At 52.9% G+C, this 12,798-nt stretch overlaps 1 protein-coding gene across 1 annotated transcript in view; it reads left to right on the top strand.

Moving 5' to 3' along the window:
* GHRHR (growth hormone releasing hormone receptor) overlaps positions 1-12,329 on the top strand; it is a 14,806-nt gene extending 2,477 nt beyond the window's left edge. Inside the window, exons 2-13 of the mRNA XM_011972192.1 lie at positions 1,549-1,651; positions 1,778-1,885; positions 2,574-2,671; positions 3,855-3,952; positions 4,698-4,830; positions 6,719-6,872; positions 7,159-7,219; positions 7,737-7,806; positions 8,556-8,647; positions 9,212-9,341; positions 10,088-10,129; positions 11,918-12,329. Coding sequence (XP_011827582.1) covers positions 1,549-1,651; positions 1,778-1,885; positions 2,574-2,671; positions 3,855-3,952; positions 4,698-4,830; positions 6,719-6,872; positions 7,159-7,219; positions 7,737-7,806; positions 8,556-8,647; positions 9,212-9,341; positions 10,088-10,129; positions 11,918-12,043 — 1,215 coding nt within the window. The 3' untranslated portion in view covers positions 12,044-12,329. The remainder of the gene's footprint in view (positions 1-1,548; positions 1,652-1,777; positions 1,886-2,573; positions 2,672-3,854; positions 3,953-4,697; positions 4,831-6,718; positions 6,873-7,158; positions 7,220-7,736; positions 7,807-8,555; positions 8,648-9,211; positions 9,342-10,087; positions 10,130-11,917) is intronic.
* Positions 12,330-12,798: the final 469 nt, after the last annotated feature.

Below are 12,798 nucleotides of genomic sequence, written 5' to 3'. Positions count from 1 at the left end.
GGGGGGTGGGCCATGGGGAGAGAAACATTAGTCCTGAGCAGATACTTCCCCAATACACCTTTTCCCACTTCCCTTGTCCTTGCACATGCTGTTTCTTCTGTTCCAGATGCTCTTCTCCCCACTGCGTGTGTCTCGCTCTAAAAAGTGCTCCTTTGTCCCCAGGTCCAGCTCAAATGCCACCTCCCCAATCCCTGTGAGAGGGATACTCCCTCCCATGGTACCTGTCTTGCTTCTTTTTGTTTGTTTTTCTGAGACGGAGTCTCACTTTATCGCCCAGGCTGGAGTGCAGTGGCACGATCTCGGCTCACTGTAACCTCTGCCTCCTGGGTTCAAGCGATTCTTCCACCTCAGCCTCCCGAGTAGCTGGGATTACAGGAGCATGTCACCACGCCTGGCTAATTTTTGTATTTTTGTAGAGATGGTGTTTTGCCACGTTGGTCAGGCTGGTGTCTAACTCCTGACTTCAGGTGATCCGCCCACTTTGGCCTCCCAAAGTGCTGGAATTACAGGCATGAGCCACTGCGCCCGGCCCCTGTCCTGCTTCTGATCACAGCTTGCACAGGGTCTATTAGGATCCAGCCCTTCTCCCTTCCCCAGCCACTCCTCTCCTGTGAAAGCCTGGGGGAACAGACGTCTACACTGGTTGACTCGGATGTGTGTTTTATATAAAAATGCGTATGCTGTATACCCAGTTCACAGTGCAGAAAGTCTGTTTTGTAAACTTGGCTTCCCTTCTATGTAACTGTTTGGGCTCTGGCCTACTGGGCGAGCAGTTTTGGTTTTCCTCCAGTTTGGGGCGGTGGGAGGGAGAAGTGCTAGAAATTGCTGCTGTTCATTCCCAGTTCCCTGGAGAACTTGTTAAAATGCAAAGTGCTAGATCCACCCTAGATCTCTGCATATCCCTGCTTCCATCCCAGTGGATCTCTAGTTGATTCTTGATGCGCACTTTCAGAAGTACTGCTAGAAGATTTCCAAAAAAACCCCAACTTGTTTCCAGCTTCCAGAGATCATTTCTCATGGCCATTGTGTAGCACGAGATCTGGGAAGCTCCTAAAACTATAGTCTTTCAGGGTTGCTCAGCTGTCAAGGCTATGATCCTTTCATCTACACATCCATGGCCCCACACATCCATCCTTACACAGCTCTCTCACTCATCCACCATGCACCTATCCATGCAGCCAGTCATCTGTCCGTCCATCCATCCGTCCGTCCATCCATCCACCTCCCCAGCCATATATTTGTCTGTCTGTATACTCATCCATTCCACCAGCCAGCTGCCTAGGCAGTCACACCTTCCTTCCCTCCCTCCTTCCTTCCTTCTTTCCTTCCTTCCTTCCTTCCTTCCTTCCTTCATTCCTTCCTTCATTCGTTCCTTCCTTGTATCTGAACATCCATCAAACACACCTGAAAGTACTGCGAGCAGGTCTTTGCTCAGGATTAGGGCACAGAAATGGATCAGGACTCGTCCCTGTTCTCAAGTCATGTGGACCACAGAGCCCAGAAAGGCACTCAATTGGCTGGGCTCATCCTGTTCACTGTTTCCAGCAGGTATTGGGCCACATGCACCCAGAATGTGACTTCATCACCCAGCTGAGAGAGGATGAGAGTGCCTGTCTACAAGCAGCAGAGGAGATGACCAACGCCACCCTGGGTATGGGGCCTAGGAGGCAGGTGGTGGCTCCTCTGATTCCTTTATGTCCTCTGGCATCACCCCTCGGATTATTGGGGCAGCCCTGTGGCTGGGCTGAGTCTCTGCTGCTCCCGGCTCTCTATCCAGGCTGCCCCAGGACCTGGGATGGGCTGCTGTGCTGGCCGACGGCAGGATCCGGCGAGTGGGTCACCCTCCCCTGCCCTGATTTCTTCTCTCACTTCAGCTCAGAGTCAGGTGAGGGGTCCTGGGTGTGGCGGTGGGAAAGGGAGGTGCTTTCATCTGGAAGTGGCAGAATCTGGCAGACACGTCACTGGCTTTGGGGAGCAGGCCGACCTGGGTTTGTATACCAACTTCCCCTCTTCTGGGGTGACCTCGGGCCCGTCAGTCAATCCTGACCTCTGCTTCCTGAGCTGTGAACTGGGGAGAACGAAAGCATTAACTGCGCAAGAAAAGATTAGAGTGCGGCACCTGTAAGTGCTGGACCTGGGTGCCCTCCAGTGTTAGCAGGAGGCTGGCTGCAAGGGTGGAGGAGGGGAGGCCTGCCTGTCTGCCAAGACACCACTAACTGCCCAGGATGGAGAGAGTGGGGCACCCCGCTGCTCTGCTTTACCTCCCTGGCCTGGGTGCCTGGACTGCGAGGGCCTCTTTTCTCCCCTACTGCCTTTAGGAGGCTGGCAGCCCAGCTCACCACTCCCCACCCCTCAGGGGAGTAATCCTCTCTGTGCAGAGATGGCGCCCGTGAAGCCAGAGATGGAAGGCCCCATAGTGTGTCCCTGGGTAGGCTCTGGAGCCGCCCTTTCTGTTGCTGAGAGGAACTGTCCATGCAAACCCTGCCAGGGTCACTTGATGGTCCATGGCACCCCCAGCCCCCTCCTGGGGAAAGGGAAGGGGTTGTGGCTAGAGAGTCTTGCTTGCCTCCCAGGGACTGTGAAGCGGGATTGTACCATCACTGGCTGGTCTGAGCCCTTTCCACCTTACCCTGTGGCCTGCCCTGTGCCTCTGGAGCTGCTGGCTGAGGAGGTAAGAGGCTCCCGGCATCTTGGAGGAAGGACTGCCATGGACATTCGTATGGGTGGGTGCACAACGTCGGGGCCTCCATTCCCCAGCCTGCAGGTTGGAATATTCCTTACAGTGGTTTTCCAGCAGACAGCAGTGAAGCGTCTGGAGGAGAGGGGGTCTTCTGCTAAGTTACTCAAGGGTGACCCACGGGCCAAGTTACTTGGAGGGAGAAGCGGGGCAGAGGGCATGTGGGAGATCTGCTGGCTGCTGTCTTGGTTCCGTGTCCAGGTCTCCAGGGCAGGGAGCTTAAAGTGGTTCCAGAGGCAACAAGGATCCTGGCAGCCCTGGGAAGTTCCTTTTCTTCTCTGACCCTCAGTCTGTGGAGCAGTGTGCATGGTTGTGGTGTGGGCAAATGAGGGAAACTCAAGCCCAGAGTGATTGCAGAGAGCTCCTAATACCAGCGAGCACACCCACACTTCTGCATCCAGCAGGGCCTTTGCAAGGCACTCCCACACCCATCATCCTGTTTCTCTGTCCCCTTGATCTCTAAAAGGTAAAGCATGACTATAAGCATTTTTCAGATGGAAGCATTTTTCTGTAAGCATTTTTCAGATGGAAAGACTGAGTCAGGGACAGGCAGTGATTGCCTGGACCCCACAGGAGAGCTGGGATTGGGGCCAGTGCCCGGGCCCCTGCTCCCTTCCCTTGCCTGCACCCTCTATCTTCAGGGCCCGGCTGCACTCTGACTGATCCAAACACTTGGCCATGGGAACCTTTAGCCTGCCTGCCTGTGGCTGTCCCCAGGTGTCCCTGGCTGTCTCCTTTATTTGGGGACGTTGTGTTCTTAAGCTGGTGAGCAAGCTGGATGTCAACAAACAAGCTGATTTCCTCTGGCGCTTTTGTCATTCCCCAGGGACCTGTAGTTTCTGCGGCTGCCTCTCCCCACCCCCAGAGCATCATGAGTGTTAAGCGTCTCCACTCCTCGCCACTGCTCCTCCCTCACCCGCAGGTCAGGTGGAAGGCAGGCTGGAAACGAAAGCTCTAGTGCATAGGGGGAGCTTTCCATGGTACCTGCGGACACCTCTGCCTCCAGATGGGCAATGTTGGGGTGGAATGGCAAAGGCTTCACCTGCTTGATTGCCAGGCCTCTCTTTCCCCCAAAGGCCCTGAAGCTGAGACTTACTTCTGTCTCTGCCCTTCCCAGGAATCTTACTTCTCCACAGTGAAGATTATCTACACCATGGGCCATAGCATCTCCATTGTAGCCCTCTTCGTGGCCATCACCATCCTGGTTGCTCTCAGGTTTGCCATCCTCATCACCAGCTCAAGAACCTTCCTTGGCTCCCTATTTCCCAGAGGGCCAAGTCTGCTTCCTTGCCTGCATAGCCATGAACTTCCCAGATCTAGGCACCATACCCATGTCTAACTTTCCCTTCCCTTTTCCCCACCATGTAGACCCATCTCTTCCAATACCAGAACTCACTCCTATCTCTGCCCCTTTGCTTATGTGGCACTCATTCTATTTGCTTGGAATTCCTCATTTTTCTCAGTGTATTTATATCTGAGAAAGCCGGGCTTCTATCTGCATCTAACAGTCCTCTGCCTCCTGCCCGGAGCCCCTCTTGACTGTTACAACTCTCTGACCATTGTCCCTTTTAAGACCCCACCCCCTCCTCTAGCCTTCAAAGTCTGAGCACGGCATCTGGCCTGTGCTAATCTTGGTCGCATGGGGATGAGTGTCTCTGATCATCCAGGGGGCTCCCATGGGTGGTACCTGCCATTTCTGCCTCTTTTCCCTGAGACTATGAGCACCCTCAAGGCAGGGACCAGATATTCCTCTGTTTCCACACTTACCCTGAGCACAGGAATGGTTGCTCAGCTGTCCTGCAAGGGTTAAACTGAAGCCTCAAGTTCAGCTCAATTCAATTCAGTTTGATTGCATCCAATTTGATTTGATTCACCTCCTGCCCTGCTCAGCCCAGTTGCAGCACACCAGAATCCCCTCCCCCACTTGCTTCTTGTTCCTCATTTCTCCCATTCCCCCCAGGAGGCTCCACTGCCCCCGGAACTACGTCCACACCCAGCTGTTCGTCACTTTTATCCTCAAGGCGGGTGCTGTGTTCCTGAAGGATGCTGCCCTTTTCCACAGCGACGACACTGACTACTGCAGCTTCTCTACTGTAATGGCCGTGGGTGAAGGGGCTGGGTGGGTAGGGGAGAGAGGAGGTGGGATTACAGACCCAGAAGTGCCTGCCCCAGCCTTTCCTGCCCTGTGGGCTGACCCTGGAGCTCCTGCATGGCCAATTACAGAACAGGAAAATGCTCCTCTCCCATGTCAGGCCCTAAGTTCTCACGCCTTTCCTGGACTGTGGTGTCGATCCATGTCATTTCCTATATTGCATGCTCTACTCCGCATTCTGTAGTCCAACCTAGACCATGTTTCACTATGCACAGCCTTTTCCTTTCCTTTCATCCCTCCCTGAGCACTCATTGGTCTGTGCTGGGGGTGTGTATGCAAGGGGCTGGGAGGAGCTGGGTCCCTCCTTCAGGAAGAGCCCATGGGGCAGAATGCACACAGATTAGGGGACTCCCAAGTGGAGGAAGCTGAGAGCTAGGAGAGAATGAGAGAGGGCTTCAGGGAGGAAGGGACCCTGGAGCTGTGTTGGCAGCAACGATAGCGAGATGGGGAAGGAGAACATTTCAAGAGGAGGGACCAGGGTGAACAAACTCGCAAAGACAGAAGGACCTAGGCCATGTGCAAGAAACTGGGAAGTCACCATGGGAGAGGTGGAGTGGAGACAATAAGAGGCAACTGAAATTAAAGGGAAGTTGGGCAGAATGTGGAGACCCAGCAACTGCTGGGTTCTCTACAAGTGTGCTGGAAATGAACAGCGAAATCAGCGAGCAAACTAACACATGACCTCAATTAACTGATGAAAGAATTAATCATACTTCATACTGAGCACTTATTTTGTGCCAGGCATTGCACTAAGTGCTTTACATGTATAGTTATCCTTTGAACAACGTGGGGTTAGTGGTGTTGGTCCCCCTTTCAGTTGAAAATTCAAGTATAACTCTTGACTCCCCCAAACTTAACTGATTGCCTACTGTTGACCTGAAGCCTTACCAAAAACATAAATGACCGATTAACACATACTTATCTGTTACATGTGTTATATACTGTATTCTTACAATAAAGTAAGCTAGAGCAAAATTTTTAAGAAAATCGTAAAGAAGGGAAAATAAATTTACTGTTTTTAAATGGAAGTGGATCATCACGGAGGTCTTCATCCTCATCGTCTTTATGTTGAGTAGTCTGAGGGGCAGGAGGAAGAGAAGTTGGTCTTGCTGTCTTAGGGGTGACAGAGATGGAAGAAAATCTATGTGTAAATGGACTTCAGCAGTTCACACCTTTATTGTTCAAGAATCAGCTGGCATTATCTCTTGAGTTTTTAAAACAGCTTGAAGAAGAAAGCATCATTTTAATCCCATTTTGTAGAGGAGAGGCAACTGGCAAGGTCACCCAGTGGCACACAGGTGGGGCTGGGATCAAACCTGGGCCAACGGAACTCAGAGGTGGTCCTGCTCCCCCACTGGCAGGTGATCAAGTCATGCAGTGAGTGAGTGAATGCACGGGTGCCTGTGTGTGTTTTTTGCGAGACAGAACTGTGGCTGAATAAGTCAGCTCTAGGGATTGACTTCAGCTCAGGAAGGATGGGGGTAAGTGAAAAGAGAAGCAAGTCTTAGGCAGTTTCCATTTAATCCTTATGACAAGGACTTGAGCTAGGTATTGGAAGTTTTTCCTTTTACAGATGAAAAGCTAAGGTATGAGGAGATTTGCGCAGGAAATAGATGGCAAATTAGAAGCCAGGCTGTCTAGATCCCAAATCTATGCTCTTAACCCTCAGTGTATATCACCACATCTCCTCTCGGGTGGCCCAAGAAGCTGGAGGTCCCAGCCTAAGGTGGAGGGGCCTGGAGGTTCTGTATCTGAGTGGGGTAGGGGAGACTGGGGTGGGGGCTCCAGTGGGTGTCCCAGCTCTGAAGCACCCAGGTCCCGGCCTCCAGGTTCTATGCAAGGTCTCTGTGGCTGCCTCTCATTTTGCCACCATGACCAACTTCAGCTGGCTGTTGGCAGAAGCTGTCTACCTGACCTGCCTCCTGGCCTCCACCTCCCCCAGCTCAAGGAGAGCCTTCTGGTGGCTGGTTCTCGCTGGCTGGGGTGAGCACTGAGGGCGGTTCGGGCACCATGGGGAGGTAAAGTTCTGGGAAGGCCCAGGGAGTTCATGTAAAGGCCCCTCCACCTCACTCTGAGGCCCAGAGAAGCGGAGGGACAGGCCACAGTCTGGCAGCAAGTGTTGGAGGTGGCACCAGGGCCCTGGCTCTAGGGTCCTGTCCGGCCCTGCCTTTGCAGTGCCCTACCTGGCTGATGGTGGTGGGAGGTGGGGCCAGAGCTCAGAGCCAAAGATTCAGACCCCCTCGCTTGTGTCTCCCCTGTCCTCCCATAGGTCTGCCCGTGCTCTTCACTGGCACGTGGGTGGGCTGCAAACTGGCCTTCGAGGACACTGCGTGAGTCGGAGCGGCCACCTCATCATACCGGCTGGGCCTACATGGGGTGTGGAGTGGACAGTCAGGCCACAGGCTATTCTCCAGGCTGGGAAGAGGAGGAGGAGGGACTGCTCGGCTAGGTTGGGGGGTGGGAGAACAGTCTGTGGGTAGCACAGAAGAGGCATGAGCCTGGCAGGAGAGTGGAGCTCAGATTCCTAGCGCTGTGGGGCTGGGGGAAGGTGGGGCGAGGGAGCTGCCAGGGGGCTTCCTGGAGAAAGGGACGTGTTGGGGCCAGCAAGGAGGCCTTGAACAGGCAGAGTTCAGAAACGTTTGTCCATCTAGGTGGATATGAAGGGTGAGCCCAGCCTGGACGGGGGTGCCCCTTTGGGTGAGACCCTAACTGGCTGAGACAGGAGAAAAGGCTGGAGGGGAGGTGGGTGAGACCAGAAGGCATGAATACCCAAGAGAGGATGGAGGTGCCTGCGTCACCACAGTAAAGGGGACTTTCCAACAATGGCATTCTTGCCTCTCTCCCCAGGTGCTGGGACCTGGACAACAGCTCCCCCTACTGGTGGATCATCAAAGGGCCCATCATTCTCTCAGTCGGGGTCAGTCCCTGGGCCAGTGTCCTTCGCTTTATTCAGTCAACCTCCCTGGAACTACCGAGGGGCTGTGCACAGCAGGAAATGCAACTCCAGGCTGGGTGTCTTGAAGACTGGGCTCCAGCCTCGCTCTGCCACTGATTCTCTGTGAGGCCCTCTCGGGGCCTCAGCATCCTGTTAGTAAAACCAGAGGGGTGGTGGTGTCTATCAGCATGCAGGCTGTTCCAGCTCAATTTTGATGAGTGTAATGCACTGGGTACAGATCATTTACCACTGCAGTGAGACTGGGGGTGCGGGGTGGGGGCAGTAAATGGAGTCTGCAGCTACACTCCTCTCCTCCCTCTGCTCTCACACACAACACAGAGGCAGTGAAGACTGCTTTGCATGGCTTTGGTAAATGTACAAATGTTTTGCAACTTAGCAACTGTGCAAAGTGAGGGACATCTGCTTTGTGCTAGAGAAGAGCCTGGGAGGTGGCTGGAGGCAGGTGGCGAGGCCTGATCGCCCCCCTTGATCCCAGGACTGGAGAGGGACAGGAATCCTGGGTCCTTCTCTGCCCTCCAAGGCTCAAATGTGGGACCTCCCAGCTCCAGGCTACAAATTCTGGAGCAATGATCTGTGCATTCATTCACCTGCACATTCTCACGTCTCAAGGATTTAAATTTTCTAGTTCCCAAATGGGCTAGGGCTCACCCCAGCCACCCAAGGCTACCCCCTGACCCTTGTCTTCCACCTTCCTATGCCTCTATTTCCAGGTGAACTTTGGGCTTTTTCTCAATATTATCCGCATCCTGGTGAGGAAACTGGAGCCAGTTCAGGGCAGCCTCCATACCCAGTCTCAGTATTGGTACTGTGTGTTCATGTCTGGGGACACTGGGAAAGGGTAACTGGAGAGGGATTCGATGTGGTGGTTCTGTCTCTTCCAACAGGCATTCATGACCTCAGCCCCATACTCTTCCCTATGTTCCCAGAGACAGAATAGACCTGGCCCCTTCCTTCTAGGGGATCACATTATTGGAAGGATGAGGACTCCAAACAGCCAGTTCCCATGCCAAATAGAACGATGAGTGCTGGGGTCAATTTCTATGGGAGCCTGGGGAGAGGGAGCCTTTCTAGGTGAAGGGTGGTGTGGTCAAGGAAGACTTCCTGGAGGAAGTGGTTTTGATCCACACTTTGAAAGATGCATAGACTTTGGGATAAACTGGGGCAAGAACAGTTGGCAGGGGAACCAGCAGGATCCAGGGCCCAGAAATAAAAAAACAGCCCAGGGTGATTGTGGGGAGGTGGCATTTCCCAAGGTGGCTGGTTCACAGAGTGGATATAGGGAAGTGGTAGGAAGTGAGAGGAGATGAAGTGCACATGACGGTTTCTAATCCCAGCCTTGGGAGCCTCGGATTTGTCTTTCCTGCAGGCGTCTCTCCAAGTCGACACTTTTCTTGATCCCACTCTTTGGAATTCACTACATCATCTTCAACTTCCTGCCAGACAATGCTGGCCTGGGCATCCGCCTCCCCCTGGAGCTGGGACTGGGTTCCTTCCAGGTGAGGCCTCTGCAGGCACTCTTTCTTTCAACTGGGGGTGCTGGAGGGAGGTGCTGTTGCCCACGGGCCTTGGCTGAGTTCATGACAGGGTGACGGCTATTCTTTTTCATCCATCTATTCAAATATCTGTCTGTCTGTCCATCTTCCAGCCACCCATCTATCTATGCATTCAACTACCCATGCATTCTTCCATCCATTCATCCATCCATCCATCCATCCATCCATCCATGCATCCATTTACCCACCAATCCATCCATCCATCCATCCATCCATCCATCCATCCATCCATCCATCCATCCATCCATCCATCCATCCATGCATCCATCCATGCATCCACCCACCCACCCACTCACCTACCCACCCACCCACCAATCCATCCATCCACCCACCCACCACCGATCCATCCATCCATCCATCCATCCATCCATCCATCCATCCATCCAATCTATTCGACTCTTACTGATCCCCTATTATGTGCCAAGTGTTGTGCTCATTCACAAGGGATGCAGAAATAAAGTCAGAGGAATGGGGCCAACAGTACAGCCCTGGCAGGCTTGCTACAACAATTCTATGAGACAATATGCCTGGCACATAGTAAGGAATGAATGCATCTAAATTCCCCTTTCAATCAGACCTGGCCCAAGCCATAGCCTGGGGATGAGTAGGGAAAAGGTAGCAGAAAGACTGTGGACACCTTCAGGCCAGGTCAAAGTGTTCTGATAGGGTCTTTCTTCTTTGCCCCACAGGGCTTCATCGTGGCCATCCTCTACTGCTTCCTCAACCAAGAGGTGTGTGACTTTTGAGGCTATCCCTCATGGAGTCCCCCTCCCACCAGACCTAAGGCCTCCCCTCCTCTCTCCCACTCAGGTCCTGTAAACCCCAGCTCAGGCCACACCTTGACTCCTGTGAGCCTTTGTGGTAGTCTGTCCTGAGCTTCTGGATCAAGCTGAACCGGAATATTTCCTGTAAACATCTCTTATCTATCCTTCCTCTGAGCTGGGCCAAGTTCTACTAGCTACTCTTCGGGAGGTGGAGGAGGCCTTTCAGGGATCAGGAGAAGGATTAGGGTAGGGAGTCAGAAGGAATCCCCCAGTTATGTGTTCCTAAAATTGAACAAAAGGGAGAGTTGTTCAATTTCAGCTGAGGGAGAGACAATCAGAGAGAACAGATAGAGGAATCAAGAAAGTCAGAGGTAAACATACAGGGAACTAGGAAAATAATCAGATGCAGAGACAAAGAGGAAGATCCGGAGCCCAAGAAACAGAGAGCACCTAAAGGAAACAGACACACAAAGAGAGTGGATGGAAGGGGAGATAGGCGTGAAAAGACAGAACAGATGGTGCTGCCTGCACATGTGGAAACGTGGGGACATGGCAGAGACTGACGCAAAGTGAATTCCACCCAGGAGACACTGAATTTCCCCCTTAGGACAGTCCTGCTCTGGGAGAGAGGCGGGGGAGAATTGATCTCAATGCCCCAGACTCCCAAGTTCCACCTTCGTGCACCTGCAGGGCCATGGGCTCCCTCTGCTGGCCATGGATTTGCCAGGTGCTCTGCATTCTGTGAGAGTTGGCTGCAGATGCCCTGTCCCCTTCGCTGTGGAGTGTTGCTCCCATCTCATCTGCCACCTCTGTCCCTTACTGCTCCTTCCCCTCTCCCTCTCTTTACTCCTCACCTGGCCTCTCTAAGTCCCATTCAGCCTTATCTGGTGTCTGGGTGTAGCAGCCCATGGGCCCTGGGGGTCCTGGGAGGGGCAAGAAGCAGCCCAGGTGGAGGCTGGTGGGGTGTGGAAAAAGTGTTTCCACAAAGAGTTGTGAAGGGAGCTGTCTCGGGAAGCGGTGTTGGAGACCAGGTGGTTACATACCTCTGGTGACGGGAAGCTTACTACTTCCCAATAGCTCTTTCTGTTGTCAGGCAGCTATGGGAAAGATTATCTTTATGCTGAACAGGTATCTGATTCCTTTTATCTTTCATTACAACCCCAGTTCGGCTCCACTGCTTGAGGCACATTCTCTCAGCACCCTATGCCCCTGAAAGCCCCTTGGAGATGGAAAGATACAGACAGCACCCCCACCCCCCAATCCCTCCCTTCCACCTCACCCCAGGCTACTTTTCTTTTAGTGACTTTCAGTTCCCTCAGCTGCAACCCCTCAGATAGAGTTCTGAATCCTCTCTCCCTTCAGATCGTGTCCTCTGGACAGATTTCCAGCGGCCAGAGTTGAGCTCACAAAATTGAGCCCCAGAGCAAGGAGTGGTCTAAGTGATTAAGAGAGAACAGGGTGGTTATTTGACCAGGAATTCAAGAAAGCACCTATACATGTCTTTAGCTGGGCTCAGACAAAGGCAGGGCTAAAAGGCAGAGAAGGGAGCTAAAAGAATGGTGAGAAATACCACAGGAAGGAGGAAGTAGTATCCTCCAGAGGTAGTACTTAGTAGTGCCTGTGCCCAAGCATGACTTTTCCTGCCCCATGTCTCTGTTTCTCTTATACGGCCTCTCCCTGCACCTTAGTCTCATTGGGACTGAGTAGCAAAGCCACAGGGGGACCTTCCTAACATCCTCTTCCTTGTCCCTGGAGGTGAGGACTGAGATCTCACGGAAGTGGCATGGCCATGACCCTGAGCTTCTGCCAGCCTGGAGGACCCGTGCTAAGTGGACCACGCCTTCTCGCTCGGCGGCAAAGGTGCTGACATCTATGTGCTAAGCTGCCTCATCATGCCACTGGAGTCCACACTTGAACTTGGGCAGCTACCCCATGGGTCTGCCATGCTCTGGCAGAGCAAGGGAGCCATATCCCCACCCCAGCTGTTACCCAGCCCGGGGTAGGGGCGGCCCTTCCTCCCTGTCTCTGCATCTGACTCTCTTTTGAGGTTCCTGTATGTTTACTTCTGACTTCTGTGGTCCCTCTGTGTCTGCTCTCATCCATTCCTTTTCCTGGGGCCTGGGGCTCTAGCCCAAGCCTCAGAGGAGCCAATAAACCTGTAAATGAATAGACATATGTTTGAGTGAGTAAATGGGCCTCTAAAGGGGAGAGCACCTGCGTTCTTTATTTGGATGTCTGGTGCTGAGCTGTGTTCATCATTCCGCAGTTCATGCTACATTATGATTATGTATCTGTGCAAGGGGCCTCTTGTTTTATTTATTCTTAAAATGTACTCTCTTTTGTCTTCACCACTCCCATTCGCCTCCTCTCACAGGCAAACAAGCGAGCATGCTTAATGTGAATACTTGTGTTTCTGTGTGTCTTGCAAAATACGTGGTGTTTTGTGTGTCTGTACTTTAATTTACATAAATGCTGTTGGTCATATGCCTCATCCTGCTTCTAACGTTTCCCCCTCAGCACTGTGCTTTTAAGAGATGCTCCCAGGGCTGGGTGCGGTGGCTCATGCCTGTAATCCCAGCACTTTGTGAGGCTGAGGAGGGCAGATCACCTGAGGTCAGGAGTTCGAGACCAGCATG

Source organism: Mandrillus leucophaeus, unplaced genomic scaffold (genome assembly GCF_000951045.1).
Source record: "Mandrillus leucophaeus isolate KB7577 unplaced genomic scaffold, Mleu.le_1.0 Scaffold128, whole genome shotgun sequence".
Taxonomy (NCBI): Eukaryota; Metazoa; Chordata; class Mammalia; order Primates; family Cercopithecidae; genus Mandrillus; species Mandrillus leucophaeus.
The sequence above is the reverse complement of the archived record's forward strand: the minus strand, read 5'-3'. Positions and strand labels throughout refer to the sequence as shown.